The sequence below is a fragment of the Cetorhinus maximus genome, chromosome 2 (assembly GCF_964194155.1).
Source record: "Cetorhinus maximus chromosome 2, sCetMax3.hap1.1, whole genome shotgun sequence".
In the NCBI taxonomy this organism is placed as follows: Eukaryota; Metazoa; Chordata; class Chondrichthyes; order Lamniformes; family Cetorhinidae; genus Cetorhinus; species Cetorhinus maximus.
Window position 1 is genome coordinate 144850419 of NC_135880.1, and position 19405 is coordinate 144869823.

At 41.1% G+C, this 19405-nt stretch overlaps 1 protein-coding gene across 3 annotated transcripts in view; it reads left to right on the forward strand.

Annotated features, from left to right (window-relative positions):
* Window positions 1–19405, forward strand: part of gak (cyclin G associated kinase) — a 133422-nt gene that overhangs the window by 35123 nt on the left and 78894 nt on the right. For all 3 annotated transcript variants that reach the window (XM_078570498.1, XM_078570500.1, XM_078570499.1), the window contains exons 6-8: window positions 6292–6417; window positions 9359–9448; window positions 16452–16587. In XM_078570498.1, the coding sequence (XP_078426624.1) occupies window positions 6292–6417; window positions 9359–9448; window positions 16452–16587 (352 nt within the window). The remainder of the gene's footprint in view (window positions 1–6291; window positions 6418–9358; window positions 9449–16451; window positions 16588–19405) is intronic.

Genomic DNA, 19405 nt, shown 5'->3' on the forward strand with positions numbered 1-19405 from the left:
TTCGGAAATGCCTGCGATTGCGCTGGTATATTTGGTCATTCACTTCCACTGCGTACGATCGAGGTGATAATTTCTCTACACGTGTGCCAAGTTTCCACATGAGCTGACTCCTGTTGAGAGCACTGAAGGTTTGCGCCCTGACTGGCTCTCCAGTGCTCAGCCCTGGTAATGGTTTGGCAGTGTGGTCAAACTGAAATTTGGCTTTCTCTTGTTTCACCTTGATCTCTTCACTCACTGGTTTCAGTAGTTTTTTTTTTGCGATTGGAAGAGCAGTTTGCGTGCGGCATGACATCAGTCCCTGGACAGGACAACATCCCATGCCTCCAGTTGGTGTGTTTCTCCACTTGAGGATTGCTTTGTATATGTTTGTGTTAGATTTGCTCGATTTCTTGATGAGTCCTTTGGCGATTTTCACTCCCGCCTCAGCCTTTCCATTCGACTGGGGATAGTGCGGAGATGATGTGTAGTGCTGAATTTCCCAATCCTTTGTGAATCAGCTGAATTCTTCACTTGTGAACTGAGGGCCATTGTCACCCATCACAATGTCTGGAATGCCGTACTGACTGAAGTGGGCTTTCACACATTCTACTATTTCTTTCATCGTCATTGAAGTTAGCTGGTCTAACTCCCAGTGGTCAGAATAGTAGTCTACAGTGACAAGATAATCAGTCCCTGCCAAAGTGAAAAGGTCCACTCCCAGCTTCATCCATGGCCTGTCTGGGATGTCATACGTCATCAACGGCTCTTTAGCTTGGTACTCATAACACGCACCACACTAGTCAATGTGGTCTTTAATTTCATTGCTCATGTTTGGCCAATAGAGCCTTTCTGAGTTCATTTGATTCCTTGATGGCTTGCATGGATAAGCTTCAGCATCTCTCCTCCCATCTCCTTACGGATGATGACTCTATTTCCTTTGTACAAGATGCCATCTTGGGTTATCAATTCATCTTGGTATGCCCAATATGCTGCTGTGACTACAGGCGTATCCTTGATGCTCTCAGGCCATCCTTTCATTACTACTACTTGTCGCGCTTTCACTTGACTTGAGCAAAGCACTTGTCTGTCAGATGCAATGTCTCTGCTAGGTTGATGGCTTCCAGGTCATGTCTAGCTGCTGCTTCACATTGAATCTGGAAGATTTTGCATTCTGTTGTAGCCTCCTCAACTTTCTTTATTGGGAGCACTGCTCTCGACAGCATGTCAACGATGTACATCTGTTTTCCTTGCTTGTGTGTCACGTCCAGATGATATCTTTGTAAACGAAGTAACATTCTTTGCAGGCGCTTTGGAGCAGATAGTGGCGGATTGCGAAAAATGCTTTGAAGGTGCTTGTGGTCGGACTCCATTGTAACTGAAAATGTTCACAGGCAAAAACAATAGCCAGGCACTCTTTCTCAACTTGAGCATAGTGTTGTTCCATTTCTGTTTGTGGAACTAGTTGCCCTTGCTGCATTGGAGTTGCTCCCAGACCTGGCTTGCTGGCGTCACACTGCAAGGTGACTTTATCATTGATGTCATAGTACTTCAGCACTGGCATTGTAGTCACTAGTTATTTGATTTTAGTGAATTGTTCTGTCCCCCAATACCACAGCACATTCTTGGCATTGCGCTTTCGTAATGGTTCATACTCAGCTGACAAGTTAGGCAATAATTTAGCTAAATAGTTCACGAATCCAACAGATTGTTGCTCTGCTTTCACATCTGTTGTTTGCTGCATCACTTGCTATAGCTATCACCTTGTCAGGATCTGGGCGAAGACCTTATGCTGTCAGTACACGACCTATGTACTTGACTTTGGGCATCTTCAGTTGCAATTTGGTTTTGTTCAGCTTCAGATTTATCTGGTGAGCTGTCTTCAGCAGTTGTATTAAATTCTGATCATGGCTTCTTCTATGTGTGTCCACATCCATAGACTAATAGACCACTATGGCTTCCACTCCGGGAAGATCACTGGCTACCTCATTCTCTGTGTTGATAATCTTCTGGAGCTGTGGAAATGCCAAATAGCATGTGCAACCATCTATCTCCCAAACGGTGCCCAGAATGTCATTAGAAAACTACCGCTTTCACCCAGCTTCACTTGCCAGTAACCATCGTTCACATCTAGGGTAGTGAATATCTTTGCCTTGGCAAGCTGTGGCAAAATTCCTTTAATGGTTGGCATGGGGTAGTGAGATCTCTACAGCGCTTTATTTAGATCCTTTGGGTCTAAGCATACTTGCAGCTTTCTAGGTTGTTTCAGTGCAACCATGCTGCTAATCCAGTTTGTAGGAGCTGTCACTTTATGTATTACTCCCCTCTTTTCCAGCTGTTCTATCTTGTCTCTTAGGCTTGACTTGAGGGCAGCTGAAACTCTTCTCAGCAGATGCTGAATTGGTCTTACACACTCATCTACTTCTAGATGATATTCTCCTATAGACATCCCAACCCTGTTGACACATCTTTGTACTCCTCTAGGATCTGTTCTGCGTAAGTGGTTTTGTGTGCTGTGACACGTTGTGAATCTCTGTTGGCACATTCAGGGTTACCAGTCCAAGCTTTTATCTTGCTTCAGCTGAAATGAGTGGCTGTTGCGTCCCATCTATGATCTGGAACTCTAGATCTTCCTTCTTCCCATTTGTCTAATTTGTCCTCGCAGTATGAGTATCGTGCCATCATATAGCCTCAACCTTACTATCAAGGGCTTCATTTTCAGATTGCCATGTTGAGCCGCTTCTCACAGGCCTGCATGACACACTAGGGTCTATCTTGATATTCTCCCTCTGGGGTCATCATTGTAACAGTCACAAACCATTTGTCGCCTATGGACTTGACGGAACCAACCTGTTGTATAGTTCTTCATCAGACTTGTCTGCTGATGTCTCTCCAGTGACCACCTCTATAGACTTGTTCTGCTTTTTTTCTGGCCAAGCACTTGTGTGCGAAATGATTCTGCTTCTTGCAGTTAAAACACTGCTTTCCCCATGCTGGACAATCTTTCTTTTCCTGTGCATGCTATCCTCTGCAGTATTTGTATCCTGCCCTTGTCTGCAAGTGCTCCGCTCTTTTGGCTAGGACTGCCTCTCAACATAATATATCCTCTGGTTTGCTGTGCCATACATATGTTCTAGCTGATGTTTCACAACTTGCATAGTTCGACACATGTCTATCGCTTTCGTCAGCATCAGTTTTTCATCTTTCAGTAGACTTGCTCTCACCGAGGGGTGTCTCACACCTAAGACCAATCTACCTTTAATCAGATGATCTTTTAGCTGTCCGAATTCACATAATTCTGCAAGCTGCATTATTGCCGTCACGTACCATTCGATAGTCTTGTTTTCACTCTGAACTCTAGTGTTGAATACATAACGTTCAAATATAACATTCACTTGGGGTTCAAAATTGGCGTTCAAGGCATTCAACATCTCTGTCATCTTTTTCTTTGGTGGGGGTTCATCTGTTAGATCAAGAGTGGTATACACTTTGTAGCAGTCCCTCCCCAGCAGTGCTAAAAGTGTGGCTACTCTTATCTGTTTAGGCTTTTTAATTAAGTCTGTTGCAATCTCATAGTTTCGCTAGTGTAAGCGGAAAAACTGCTGATTGTGCCATGCATCACTTTTCAACTCGACTGGAAGTGGGATTGGAAAATTTACTGCAGCCATTTTACTTGCTCTAATTTTCTTTTTATCCTTTTTTTCAGCACCTTTTTTTTGCAGATTTGCACCTTTCTGTGTTCCTGGGTTCTCAGTGTATTCTTTGCATCATTTCTAGAATTCAAAAATCTAGTTTTTTTTCACTTCCTAACACCATGTTTCAAGTATAAGACACCAGTCTTCATCAGCGTCTGTCTCTTTGAGAGGCTTTATTAACCTAGTTAGAAATGGCAGCCTAGAGTCAACTTGATTCATGGCAGAGTCACATGACTAATGCAAACTAAGTTCTACACTTAGTAAGACTGCATTTTCAAAACCCCAAACATAATCCATTCTCCCTTGTCAAAGTCTTGAGAGGACAATATTGTTATATTGTAACTGTGAAAAGATGGATGCCAAATTTACCATAGTTTGGAGCTTTGGAAACTCAAAATTACTGCAAAAAAAATTCAGACAGCTGAAATTTGTTGGAAAACTTTGAGTCTCCATTGTTAAATATGTGAAGTTAGTACCTTTCAGATGATGGTGATCTGAAAGCAACAGAGTGGAAAAGAGTTGCTCTGGTGACGTAGCCGATGAGTCCATCCCTGACAAGCTCCTGATGCAGGGATCAACACGCTACTTGCTAATTGATTTCAGTCCGTGCTCACAAACCGAACTATATGGCTCCGTAGTTAGGTTTCAACACCCAAGATGCTGATTTTGCAACTCTTGTTATAAATGCTGATTGTTGTGGTTGGAATGCTGGATGTCATTGTACCACCTGCAGTACGATACTGCAACCTGCCCAAAAACTTTACTTATAACCATTTTCCCAATGTGTAATTTGCTCTTAATGCAAATTCAAGTTTTGAGGGTGGGAGAAGTGTTGAAGACTTGTGCTAACATTTATATATTTTAACTATTATAATCCTTTAGCTCTCATCGTATTTTCAATAAATAACTATTTACATAATTTACATTAATGGTTTTGACTTGGGAACAAGTAATTCTATCAAAAATTGCAGATGATACCTAAATGGGGGGAGGGATATAACTAATGATGAGGAAGGATGCAACATATTACAAGGAGACATTGGCAACCTTTTAGACTGGGCAGTTAAGTAGCAAATTAACTTCTACATAAATAAATGGGAGGTGATAAGCTTTGGTAGGAAACATAGAATTATCACCTACATCTTTGAAAATAAGAAACTAAATGGGGATGAAGAGGAAAAGGATCTAGGGATACAGGTGAACAAACCATTAAAAGCAGCATGGCAGGTCAGCTAAGCAATTAAAAATGCTAACATAGCATTGGAATTTATTTCTAGGGCTATAGAATTCAGAAGTAGTGAAGTTATGTTTAAGTTGTACAGGACTCTGGTCAGGCCACACTTAGAGTAGGTCTTTAAATCATAAAAAGAATAGCGAAGCACTGGAGAAAGTGCAAAAAAGATTTGCAAGGATGATACCAGAACTGAGGGATTTACAACTATTGGGAAAGTTGGAACAGGTTGGGACTTTTTTCTTTAGAAAATGGAAGACTTAAAGGAGATCTTTAAAATTATAAATAGGCTGGACACAGTAAGTGTGGAGAGAATGTCTCCTCTTGTAAGAGAATCCAAATCTAGATCGTTACTAATAATCCGATAGGGAAATTAAATTTCTTTACTCAGTGAATGATTAGAGTGTGGAACTCACTACCAGGTATTGTAAGTATTGAGATAAATAGCTTATATATTTTTAAAAGAACTAGGCAAATATATAAGAGAAAAGGGAATAGAAAGATACGCTGAAAAGCTGAAAAGAGAAAACACTCATGTTGATTGCAAACACCAACACAGCCTAATTGGCCTGATAGCCTGTTTCTGTGCTCTATGTTCTGTGTAATATATGGAATTCATTAATATTCATGATACTTATTCTTCACTGTGCCAAACATTGAGGAAGAGGGGGAATTGGTACATCTCCCACAATTTTGTTCACCTATCGGATTTTTAAAAATCTGCCAATAATTTTGTGTCCTTGACCAAACTCTGTTATACTTTTTTATATTTGGTTCCTCAGTTCCTGTACATAGTGTGCATACAAATTGAAAGCAGGCTTTTGTAGTTAAAGGATTTTTCAAGCATTCGGTGCAGGTGACACGCTGCAAATATTAATACACTCTTGGGATCGCCTAATAGCTAAAAAGAAAGCAGTGTTATCAATGTAAACATTTTTTTTAGTACATTGCAACAAAAGTAATATACAATTAAATCAAAAATGCTTTGGAAATTTCAGTTGGCAAACCTGTGACTTATTGTATTTTTATTTAAAGCATTACTCCCCCAAAAATAGCTATTTGTAACTAAAATTTCTCCTTTGGTTAATATGCTCCTGTCTGAAATCTGTTCCCTGCAGATTCATGGTGTGGAAGGTAGGATGATCAAAAATCGCTATCATTGGCTATTTCTGCCGTTTCTCTAGATTTTCATCCACAGTCACCGCAGGTGATTGGGAAACCCCTTCATAGTTCCAGTAATGTCATGAAATTTCCTGAAGCTCCTTTGGATAGACAATGTTTGCATGAATCCTCTCTCTCTCTCTCATTCCCTGTCCCCCTGCTTTCATCTTGGCAAGAAAATGCAGCACGTATTCACTAATTTTGTTGTATTCTTTAACTCTAACATAGGTTGAAAACCTTTTGGTCAGTTATCAAGGTACTATCAAGCTCTGTGATTTTGGCAGTGCTACAAGTATAGCACACTATCCAGACTACACATGGTCTGCGCAGAAGAGAGCAACGGTGGAGGAAGAGGTATGTGTGTACTTTTATCGTTGATTGAGAATGCACGTTGAATGACAAAGATTACACAATGGCACAATTTGAAAAAGAGCAAGGGACTTTTCCTGGTGTCCTGGCCAATATTTGTCCTTCAATAAGTAACACTAACACAGATTGTCTGATTATGTATCTCATAATTGTACGTAATTGGTTGCAAAGAGAGTTGGAACATCTTGAGGTTGTGAAAAGTGCTATATAATGCAAATTCTTTCTTTTTCCTTTATAACTCTTGATATTCCACTGTCGTATGTGATTAGCACAGCAATAAATGGTTAATTATACATAGACTGCTGGTCCTCAACCAGTATTCCATTTACCCATTATAGTCCAGGCTTATTTTTAAGCTGTGTTCTTTGAGTGAGAGTGAGAACAATTGAGGTTACCCTTGGAGTGATTCATGAATCTGTCAAAAAGGAAATGATTACCTGAAGTTAGATAGTATAACAGTACTTGATATGTGACTTCTTTAATTAGAGTACATTGGTGCAAAATATCTTCCTAACTGGTTAAACCTATTATACGTATGCAGTTGCTTTGTTCTTTAAAAGTATGTTAAGAGCTGAAGTTGCATGGGGCTTATTATACCAAGTATATGTAAAAAATGACAAATGTTGAGAAAAATGTAACTCAAGTTAAATATCAGGTGCAAAATCTCTGTAGACATAACTTCCGACCTATTGTTGATCTATTAAAGCTACTGTTGTGGTAAAAATGTATTTATTGAATAAGACTATTTTGACAAAGGAGTGGTCAAAGTGTGCTCTTCCCATCATTCAGTTTTATGCTAAGCTTATGTTGAGTTTGTCGCAGTTGTTAATTTATTTGTTTTGGTTTTGTCCTCTGCCAACATTATATTGCTATGAGCAAAGAATTTGCATTTGTGTAGCATCTTTCATGAACTCAGGACATCACAAAGCACTTTACAGATAATGAAATAGTCTTTTTGAAGTATGATGTACCAAATACTCAAAACAGAATAAAACTGTTCCCTTAAATGTTATAATATCAAGTTAAAGTCCCAGCAGATTGGAATTTAGCACAAGTAACACCACTATCAAGAAAGGAAGGAGAGGGAAAACTAGTTAGCCTGACATCGATTGTCAGGATTTAAAAAAAATTATTTCATGGAATGCAAGTGTTGCTGGCAAGGCCAGATTTATTGTCCATTCTTAATTGTCCGTGAGAAGGTGGTGGTGAGCTGCTGCCTTGAACCGCTGCAGTTCCTTTTGTGTAGGTACACTGAGAATGCTATTGGAAAGGGAGTTCCAGGTTTTTGACCTAGTGGCAGCAAAGGCACAGCAATATAGTTCCAAGTCAGGATGGCGTGTGGCTTGGAGGGGAACTTGCTGGCGGTGGTGTTCCCATGCACCTGCTGCTGTTCAGCTTCTGGGTGGTAGCATTTGTGAGTTTGGAAGGTACTGTTGAAGGAGGCTTGGCGAGTTGCTGCAGTGCACCTTTTATATGGTATATACTGCTGCCACTGTTTGTCAGTGGTGGAAGGAGTGAATGTTTAAGGTGATGGATGGAGTACCAGTCAAGTGGGTTGCTTTGCTCTGGATGCTATCAAGCTTCTTGAGTGTTGTTGGAGCTGCAGTCATCTAGGCAATTGGAGAGTATTCCATCGCACTTCCACCCGTGCCTTGTAGATAGTGGACGTGCTTTGAGGAGTCAGAAGGTGAGTTAGTTGCTGCAGACTTTCCAGCCTCTGATCTGCTTTTGTAGGCACAGTATTTACATGGCTGGTCCAGTTCAGTTTCTGGCCAGTGGATGTTGATGTTGGGGGATTCAGCAATGATAATACTCTTGGATATCAAGGGGAGATGGTTAGATTTTCCCTTTTTTGGAGATGGTCACTGTCTGGCACTTGTGTGGTGCGAATGTACTTGCCATTTGTCAGCGCAAACCTGAATGTTGTTCAGGTTTTCCTCCATGAGGAGATGGACTGTATCTGAGGAGTCGTGGATGGTACTGAATGCTGTGTAATCATCAGTGAACACTCCATTTCTTACCTTAAGAGGAGGGAAAGTCAGTGATGAAGTTGCTGAAGATGGTTGGGCTGAGGACACTATACCGGGCTTGAGATGTTTGACCTCCAACAAACACAACCATTTTCCTTTGTACCATGTATGACAACAACTAGTGGGTAGTTTTCCCCTTTATTCTCATTGACTTCAATTTTGTTAGGGTTCTTTGATACCACACTCAAGTCAAATGCTGTCTTGATGTCAAGGGCAGTCCCCCCCCACCACCACCCCCACACTCTTCATTCCCACCCTCCTCACCCCCCACCGTCCCTTCATCACCCCCCACTCAATTAATTATCACAAAAAAAGAGCATCTGGCCATTATTATCTTGCTCTTTGTAGGAGTTTGCCGTGTGCATATTGGCTGTCAAGTTTCCTACATTACAATAGTGACTAAACTTCAAAAAGTACTTTATTGGCTGTCGAGTGCTTTGAGATATCAGGTGGTTGTAAAAGGCACTATCTAAGAAATGCAAGTCTTTCAAGTCTTTTTATGCTCCTTTCTCAACAATAAAATTTGATGTTCTCCAACCTTTCCTCATAGCTCAATTGTCAATTGGGATTGGTATTCTGTGTACTCTTTCTAATGCCCCTGGTTATTATTGTGGTTTAGTAATCAAAATTGGATATACCATAAGTTAATTATAAATTCTTAACACTGCTTCTGTAGATTCATATTTCACAATTCTAGCATTCTGTTTGTGCACCATTCAAGCTTTGTTTGTGCTGTTTGAAGCCTCTTGCCTTTATTGGGCATTGACTTACTCTGCAGTAAAATGGGACTGTATTGAAAATGGTGCTCATATAACTAAGTTTTGGTGCAAATTATATCTCCATCCCATCTGTGGTGAATGGTGAAACATAAACTGCTTATCTGTCTTTTTAACCAGATTACAAGAAACACCACACCAATGTACCGGACACCAGAGATAATAGATCTTTATTCCAATTATCCAATCAATGAAAAACAGGATATCTGGGTATGTTTTCTATAAAGTATCATGCTTTGTAATAGCAGAACAATTCAGTTTTTTATTCATTTACAGGATATGACCATTGCTGGTGTGGCCAATATTTATTGCCCACCCCTAATTGTCCTTCAGAAGGTGCTGTTGAGATGCCTTCTTGAATACAATTGAGGGGCTTGCTAGGGCCTTTAAGGGTTAAAAACATTGTTGTGGGTTTGGAATCAGACTGGGTATGGACAGCAGATTTCCTTTCCTAAAGGACATTAGTGAATCAGATGAGTTTTTACAACAATTCAGTAGTTTCATGGCCAACATCAGTGATAATAGCTTTGATTACAGCTTTGATTAATTGAATTTAAATTCTCCAGCTGTCATGGTGGCATGACCTCATGCCCTGGATTATTAGTCCAGGTTTCTAGATTATCAGATGAGTAACATAGTCACTATACTACCGTTAGCCATCAGTAGTAATTACTTCTTGGTCATTATATTTTGGCCAGAATTTGGATATCTTTATTTATAAAATGTGTATTAACCATAATGGGTGGTGCAACATAAAAGATTGTGAAACAAAAACAGAAAATGCTGGAAAAACTCAGCAGGTCTAACAGCATCTGTGGAGAGAGAAACAGAGTTAACGTTTCGATCGTATGTCCCTTCTTCAGAGCTAAAGAGAAGTGGAAATGTGATGAAATTTATACTGTTTAAGGGGGTGGAGCAGGTGAAGCTGGATAGAAGGTCAGCGATAGATGGGGACAAAGGAGAGATTGACAAAGATGTCATGAACTAAAGGACAAAGGGGAGTGTTAATGGTAGTGGTCAGGGCTAAAAAAGGTGCTGATAGTGGTGTAAAGGTAAGAAAGCAGAATGTGATAATAGCAGAACAAGGGTAAGCATTGTGTGAAAGAATAACATGGAACAAGTGACAGATGGCCCTACTGGGGATGGGATGGGGTGGGGGGAGGAGGCAGTGGTGGGGAAAAGAAGGATAGAAAATGGGATAAAAAAGGGGATAAAACAATGAATAAATGAATAAAAATAAAAATTAAAAAAGATTAAAATGATGATTAAAAATAAAAATGAGCGTAGAAAAAAGGGAATAGAAAAGGGGTGAGGATAGAGGAAAGAGTTCATGGTCTGAAGCGTTGAACTCAATGTTAAGTCTGGAAAAACTATTGGTATAATAATGAACAGTGGACACTGAAACTCTGAAATAATAAAAAAAAAATTTTTGCAAGTATCTACTGAATATTTTCTGTTTTCCTTTGAGAACCCCAGGCTCCTCTTTGGGTCTTCAAATAAAATTCCAGCAGCTTTTCCGAGGGAATGGAGATGTTGTTGAGAAAAGCTACTTTAGAGGATTCAAATAGTGCCAACAATGACTGGGAGAAGAATACAGTATATCCAATCATAGTCGGAAACCTGAGCGATGAAATGTTACCCATTAACAATTTGCTTCTACCTATTTTGTTCATAAATTGGCAAAAAAACCAGAGGTGACACAAGGAAACATTTTTTTATGCAGCGTGGTGTTATGATCTGGAATGCATTGTCTGAAAGTGTGTTGGAATCAAATTCAATAGTAACTTTCTGTGCTGTGTTGTTCTATGAAAGCCTAAAACCTTCTCGAGGTATTGACTTACAATGATGGAAGTGAACCACTACCAACCCAAGGTACCTTCATTTGGCCTTGTGTTTATCAGTCAGTGTTCAGTAAGTGCCTGTCTATGGTGCCAGTGTTTTTTGGGATACATATTTATCTTCATATAAACCCCTGGTTGATTAGAGTCCTCTCCCACTGGGAGGCTTGCTAGCAGGTACTGGCCTTTTGAGGAAATTGGGCTTCATTGTAAATTGAGAAAGATTTTCAGCTACAACTATTGCAGTCGTCCAGTTCCTGACTGTTCAAACTGTAACTTCACTACCACAAGACCACTCCAGAGTTACTCAGCTTGGACAATTCAATCTCAAAGCAGAAAACAGGAGTCAAGATTAATGTATAAATTTCCTGCTGGAAAGCAATTTAGCTTCACTTGATGTTACTCTCAGTTGAGTAGCTCCTCCTATGGGAGATTCAACTCCCCATCTTTGCAGAGTTAGCTGATTACAGCTAAGTGGCGCTAGAGGTAGTACAGTTGGCCGAGAGGAGGAGAAAGATGCTGTTGACCACTGTCCAGCGACTCTGTTACAAATAGATGTCATTATTAACATGGAATCAGCATCCACTTTGATACACTGCAGCTGAATATCCTATCAACACTCACAGTTGAAGTTCCACAATGAAGAATGGTCACTAGGGCTAGGCATTGGAATATATGATCTTTACCTGCAGAATCATACCTCAGTAAAGCATTAATGTCTTTAGGAGAGGAGGAAGAAGAGATAATGTACTCAGAGACATGAAGTCAACAGGGCACATTTGGTCTCTTTATAGAATAATTCAGTCAGTCCCATTCCCATGCTCTATCTTTATTTGCCCTGCAAATTTATTTCCCTCAAGTGCCCATCAGTTTCCCTTTTGAAATCTTTCATCATCTCCGCTTCCACCATACCCATAGGCACTGAGTTCCAGGTTATTACCATTTGTTGTGTAAAAAAGTTCTTCCTCACATCTCCTCTGCTTCTCTTCCTAAAACCATAAATCTGTGTTCCCTGGTCTTTGTGCCATCGGCTAATGGGACCAGCTTTGTCTACCTTATCCAGACATGTCATAATTTTGTACACCTCTATCAAATCACCCATAGTCTCATTTGCTCCAGGGAGAACAACCCTAGCTTCTCCAGCTTAACCCTGTAGCTAAAATCCCTTATCCCTGGAACTCTTTGGTAAATCTCCTCTGCACACTCTTAAATACCCTCACATTCTTCCGAAAGTGTGGTGACCAGAACTGGATGCAGTACACTACTTGTGATCTAACTAGAGCTTTATAAAGATTCAGCATAACTTCCCTGTTTTTGTACTCAATACCACTACTTATGAAGCCAAGACCCTATATGCTTTTCTACTCTCTCAATACTTCCTGCCGCCTTCAAAGATCTATGCACATGAGCTCCTTTGTCCCTCTGTCCCTGCACACTCTTTAGAACTGTGCCATTTAGTCTAAATTGCCTCTCCCTATCCCTTCCACCAAAGTGCATCACCTTATACTTCTCTGTATTAAATTCCATCTGTCCCTTGTTTACAACCATTCTACTAGCCTATCTATGTTCTGTTGCAGTCGATTGGCATCATACTGTTTGCTATATCTCCAAGTTTTGTATCATCAGGAAATTTTGGAATTTTACGCTGTATTGCAATATCCAAGTCTTATGCCAAAAAAGCAGTGCTCCTAGTAGTGGTCTAGACCCTTGGGGAACATTACTGTTTACCATTCTCCAGTCTGAAAAACAGCTTGCTGTTTACTGTCCTTGAGCCAATAATTTATCCAAGCTGACATGATATTTTGTCAGCATCCTTTTCTGTGAGTGTGATACATTGTTAAGCGCTTTCTCAAAATCCATATAGACAACATCCACCTTCTGATACTTCACCAGAAAAATTCAATTGGATGAGTCAAACACAATCTGCCTTTTACAAGTCTGTGCTGGCTCTCCTTAATTAACTCAAACCTCTCCAAGTGCCTACTGATTTGTTTGGAAGATTATAGCACACCCTTCTGCTATCTCTGCTCCTGCTTGAGCAACTTGGGACGCAAGCTTTCCGGACCAAGCAACTTATCCAGTCTAATCATAACTAGCCTTTATAGTACACTCTGCCTATAAATTTGCATTCCATCCATCACCTTTATCATCTCCACTTTTGCCGATATTTTGCCAGCATCCTCTCCCTTAGTAAACACAGATACCAAGCACTCATTAAGTAGTTCAGCCTTACCCTGCACCTCCAAGCATATCTTACTTTCTTTGATGCTAATAGGCCACTCTTACTACCCACTGACTATTTATATGCCAGTAGAAGATTTTTGGATTCTCTTTTAAGTTAGCTGCCATTCTAGTCTCATGTTCTCTCTTTGCCAGTCTTATCTTCCTCTTCACGTTCCCATTTCAACTTATTGTATTTGACTTAAAGAATTCATCTGACATGCATCATAATTCTTTTTTGTTCTGTCATATTCTCTATCTCCTTTGGTTCTCCTACCTTTCCCCCTTATTGGAATGTACATAGCCTTCACCTGAAACATGTCCTCCTTACCATCTATTGTTCCGTTATCATTTTTCCTGTCACTCTTTGGTTCTATTTCACTGTGGCTAGACCCCCTCTCATCCCATTGAAGTTAGACCTCTTTAGAAGTTCTGCTTTAGTGTCTCCTTACTCTTCTCCATTGCTGATATAAACCCTTTGATACAATGATCACTCTTACCCAAGTTTTCCCCCACTGACACCTTGTCCAATTGGCCCATCTTATTCCCTAGCACCAGATCCAACAATGCCTCCTTCATAGTTGGTTCAAGAATATACTGGTCAAGGAAGTTCTTTTGAACACATTTCAGAAATTCCCTCTCTTCCTTATTCTTTACTTTAACATTATCTCAATTGATATATCCCAATTAATATGAGGGTAATTAAAGTCCCCCAGTAGCACCACTCTATTGTTCTTGCACATCTGTGATTTCCATACATATTTACTCCTCTCTCTTGCTGTCTCTGTCATACCATTTGGAGGACCTTAGAATATCCCTAGTAGTGTGATCATACTCTTTTTGCTTCTCAGCTCTAACCAAATAAATACTGTCCTTGCCTCCTCAAGGACATCCTCTCTTTCCAGCACTACAGTGTCTTCCCTAAGCAGCACGCCACCGACCTTCCTTTTTTCCTTCCCTGTCTTTTCTGAACACTTTATACCTTTGAGTATTAAGTGTCCAGTCCTCATCATTTTTAAGGCACTTATCTATAATTGCTACTATATCATATTCCCAAACCTGTCTTTGTATTCTTTGTAGTCCTCTTTAGTCTGCTTCAATTTAATTTGACACTACTTCATTCTCTAGTACTATTCACAACTCTCACTCCTTTATCTCGCTCTTTTCCATTTCTATATGCTGGTGCCCCTCCCTCTGCCAATTTAAACCCTTCCCAACCACACTAGTTAACCTCCTGGTGAGGCGATTTGTCCAATCCTGTTGAGGTACAATCCACCCTTTTGATTAAGTGCCTCCTGCCCCAGAACTGGCCCCAGCGTCCCAAGAATTTGAAGCCCCCCCCCCCCCCCCCCCCCCCCCCCCCCCCACCTCCTCTCCTGCACCTTGCCTCAAGCCATGCATTGATACTCTCTATCTTACTCTTTCTACTCCTGCTAGAGCCTGGCACTGGGAGTAATCCAGAAATTGCTATCTTTGAGGTCCTACTTTTTAACTTCCTCTCTAGCTCATACAAGTTTGACTGTAGTATTCAAAACCTGCTCTCTCTCTTGTTGATCTGGATGTGGACCACAGCTTCTGGCTCATTCGCTTCCCCCTGCAAAATATTGCACACTCTCTGTGATTTCCTTTACCCTGGCACCAGGGATGCAACACACCATGCGGAAGCCATGATGATGGTTACAGAAATGCCTGTCTTTCCCCGAACTATGGAATCCCCTATAGCAGCCGTATTTCTATTCTTTGCTTTTCCCTCCTATGCAGTCCCTTGCCCATCAGTGCTATAGTCTGGACTACATTTCTTCAGGATGTCGTCACTCCCAGCAGTCTCCAATGCTGAGTATTGGTTTGAGAGTAGCGCATACCCCAAAGACTCCTGCATTTCTTTACTCTTCCTGATGGCCACCCATCCAACCTGAATACACTCTGCTTGTGAATGGCCACATCTTGCAATGTACAATCCAGGAAACTCTCAGCCTCCCTAATGCTCGACAGTGGTTGCAACTGCCACTCAAGTTTGGAAATCATGACTTGAGCTCAAGTAGATGGAGACACCTCCTACATATGTAGTTCCCCAAGACACATGAAGTGTCCTGAAGTGCAGGAATTGCAAGCAACAGAATTATCTTAAAAAAAATACTCTTCCCTCTTTCAGAACCTTGCTTAAACTATTAATTTTAATTTATGTCTCTGGACCTGCTCTGCACTAATACCCTTACTGTTAATTCATTTACTATTAATACTTAGCCTGATTGAAATATTTTATCTCCTAGCTCCTAGTTCAAATGAATGCTCTAGTTTAAACAGAGAGAAAAAATTGGAAGAAAAGGAAATAACAAATGAACCAATTATCTCCTTTCCTGTGGCATCACACTTTTTTTCTTTTTTTTGAACGTGATCGGTTCTCTCTGAACTCTCTAGCTCTTTGTTCTGGTGCCCTCTCTCTCCCCGTCAGTCTCACACAGCTCTTTAGCCTATGCTGTTGCTGCTGGTCTTGGGCCTGCTCTGCTGCTGCTCTTTATTCCAGCTCCGATCTTGCCCTCATTGCTGGTGAGAAGATCTGTTGGCTGATACCACCCCATTGTCTTTGACTGTTTGCTGGATTAAATGGAGAGTATACTGGGCTCAACAGAAGAGTTTTTCATATTTGTTTCACAAAGCACGCATAGTCGGGGCCAGATATACAAATGCAATGTCTTTTTTGATGTTGATCTTAGAGATCAGGAGGGTTCCCAATCCATTCCATGCTCTGTGTTGATTTAACTGACCTCAACCTGGGCAGCAAGAGGAACATTATCATTTGCCTCAGTGCTCCTGGACTTGGAGGGAAGAATCAACCTGACTTCCCTCTTTGAATTGGTATTCTTAACGGAAAGTGCGTGTTGGGCCAACAGGCTTGTTACCCTTCCTTTTCTGGTTGATCAGCTGCTTTGTGGATTGAACATAAAATAGGGTTACTTGAGATGAGGTACTGGAGAAATGCTGGCCCCTATCAAACTGTGCAACAACATAAATTATTGCTGTCAGAAGAGAAAATCGAAATAAGCAAATTCATCTAGAGGCAAGTACCTGCCATTAATTGCAGTTGGGCATAGAGTTATCCTCTGTAACTAACATGCAACTTTTAAATGAAATGTTTTTTTTATAACTTTCCTTAGGCCTTGGGCTGCATCCTCTACCTTTTGTGCTTTAAGCAACATCCGTTTGAAGATGGCGCTAAACTTGGAATTGTAAATGGGAAGTACTCTATTCCTTCGAATGATACCAAATACACCGTTTTTCATGATCTCATTCGTAAGTATTGAGCACAAACTAAGTAGTATCTCAGTTTGATGTTCAGTTTAATTTTGCGAGGTATACACTGACTTGTTTTCTCATAATTTACTGTAGATTTTTGCTTGATTATTTTGCAATCAACCAGGGTGTGGAGATGAATGGGTTTGGTTTTACGAACATTAGCCCTCCAGCATGGATGCTTTAATTTGTAAGGTACCAGGAATAACCTAGGCATCAGTGGATGTCATGGCAATCTCACTGCTGAAAAACCTAATAAAAATGGAAAAAAAATTCCCAGTAACAACACCTTGCATTTATATAGTGCAAGAGAAAAATATTTCACAGAGGCCTTATGAGAAAATGGACTCTCAGAATTTGAGTGACCTGTAGCTTGATTGAAGAGTTGGATTTTAAGGAAGGACTTAAAGGAGGAGAGGGAGGTGGAGGAGTTTAGGAAGGAAATTCCAGAATGTGCTGAGCAAGCACCTAAAGGTGAGCCGCCATAGGTGGGATGAAGGAAGGTTAGAATCCTGGAACAGAGAGTTTAGGGTGGTGTGTTGTAGGATTGGAGGTGGTTGCAGGTACAGGCAGAGTCGAGGCCATCAAGGAAATTAAATTCAAGGATGAAAATTGGAACTTGGTGAAGAATAGGGCATAGGTTTTGGATGAACTGGAGTTTTTGGTAGGTGGAAGATGGAAGGCTGGCCAGAAGCGCATTGAAATAGTCATGTATGAAGCTTACGCAAGTATGGACGGAGATTTTTTCCGGAGATAGGCAGAGGTAGATGATGTAATGGAGGATTACCAGGCAGACTTGGTGATTGAGAGGATATGGGGTTGGAAGCTCTGCTTGTGGCTGAATAGGATGCCGAAGTTGCAAAATGCCTGATTCAGCCTGTGGTTATGGCTGAAGAGGGAGATAGAATCAGTGACAATGGTATGGATTTTGTGGCAGGGACTGAAGATGATGGCTTGGTTTTCCCATTGTTTAGCTGAAGGTAATAATGTCAGACAGCATACAAATAGTGGATGGGTTGACAGAGGTGGTGGAAAGGTACAGTTGGTGTTGTCAGCAGACATGTGGAATTTGATGCCATGTCTGCAGATGATGTTGCAAAGAGGTAGCATGTGGATGAGGATGAAATAAATGTCAAAGATGGATTCCTGGGGACTCTGAAAGTTACATTGTAGGGGTGCGAAGAGAAGTCATTTTGAGAGATGATGAGACAAATAAGAAAATAACTAAGTAAGAGTAGTCTCACTGAGTTGGTCAATAGAGGAGAGGCATTGGCGGAGCATAGTGGTGACCATGTCAAAGTTGCAGAGTTGAGGGATAATGTACCACAGTTATAGCCACAGAGCATGTTATTTGGAACATTTAGAATTGTTTCAGTATTGTGCCAGGGTAGAAACCTGATTGAAGAGACTTAAGCCAGTAGATGCATGGAAGATGGAGAAGATTTAGAAGGCAAAAACATTTAAAACCTTGGAGAGGAAAGGGACAGTAGTTTGCAAGGAGAGAAGAGATTTTTTTTTGAGAGGGTTGTTGATGACTGGTTTGAAAGGAAGTGGGGACTGTAACTGAGGAGAGGGTCCATATATGTTGTTAGCAAAATTGGGGCAAATTTGATTGAATTTTTTGAGGAGGTGACCAGGTGTGTAGATGAAGGTAGTGCCGTTGATGTAGTCTATATGGATTTCAGCAAAGCCTTTGACAAGGTCCCACATGGGAGACTTATAAAGAAGGCAAATGCACATGGGATACAGGGTAATTTGATAAGGTGGATTCAAAATTGGCTTAGTTGTAGGAGACAGAAGGTGATGACAGAAGGATGTTTTAGTGACTGGAAGACAGTGCCCAGTGGTGTACCTCAGGGATCTGTGCTCGGTCCCCTATTATTTGTCATTTATATAAACGACATAGATGGCTATGTGGGGGATAGGATTAGTAAGTTTGCGGATGATACAAAGATTGGCCGAGTGGTTAACAGTGAGGTTGAATGTCTTGGGCTACAGGAAGATATAGACGGGATGGTCAAATGGGCAGGTAAGTGGCAGATGGAATTTAACCCTGAAAAGTGTGAGGTGATACACTTTGGAAGGAGTAATTTGACAAGGAAGTATTCAATGAATGGCATGACACTAGGAAGTTCTGAGGAACAAAGGGACCTTAGCATGTGTGTCCATAGATCTCTGAAGGCGGAGGGGCATGTTAGTGGGGTGGTGAAAAAGGCATATGGGACACTTGCCTTTATCAAGCGAGGCATAGATTACAAAAGTAGGCAGGTCATGTTGGAGTTGTATAGAACCTTGGTGAGGCCACAGCTGGAGTACTGTGTGTAGTCCTGGTCGCCACATTATAGGAAGGATGTGATTGCACTGGAGGGGGTGCCGAGGAGATTCACCAGGATGTTGCCTGGGATGAAACATTTAAGTTATGAAGAGCGGTTGGATAGATTTGGGTTGTTTTCGTTGGAGCAGAGAAGGCTGAGGGGCGACCTGATCGAGGTGTACAAGATTATGAGGAGCATGGACAGGGTGGATAGGGAGCAGCTGTTCCCCTTAGTTGAAGGGTCAGTCACGAGGGGACATAAGTTCAAGGTGAGGGGCAGGAGGTCTAGGGGGATGTGAGGAAAAACTTTTTTACCCAGAGGGTGGTGACGGTCTGGAATGCGTTGCCTGGGAGGGTGGTGGAGGCGGGTTGCTTCACATTCTTTAAAAAGTACCTGGATGAGGACTTGGCACGTCATAACATTCAAGGATATGGGCCAAGTGCTGGTAAATGGAATTAGGTAGGTAGGTCAGGTGTTTCTCACGTGTCGGTGCAGACTCGATG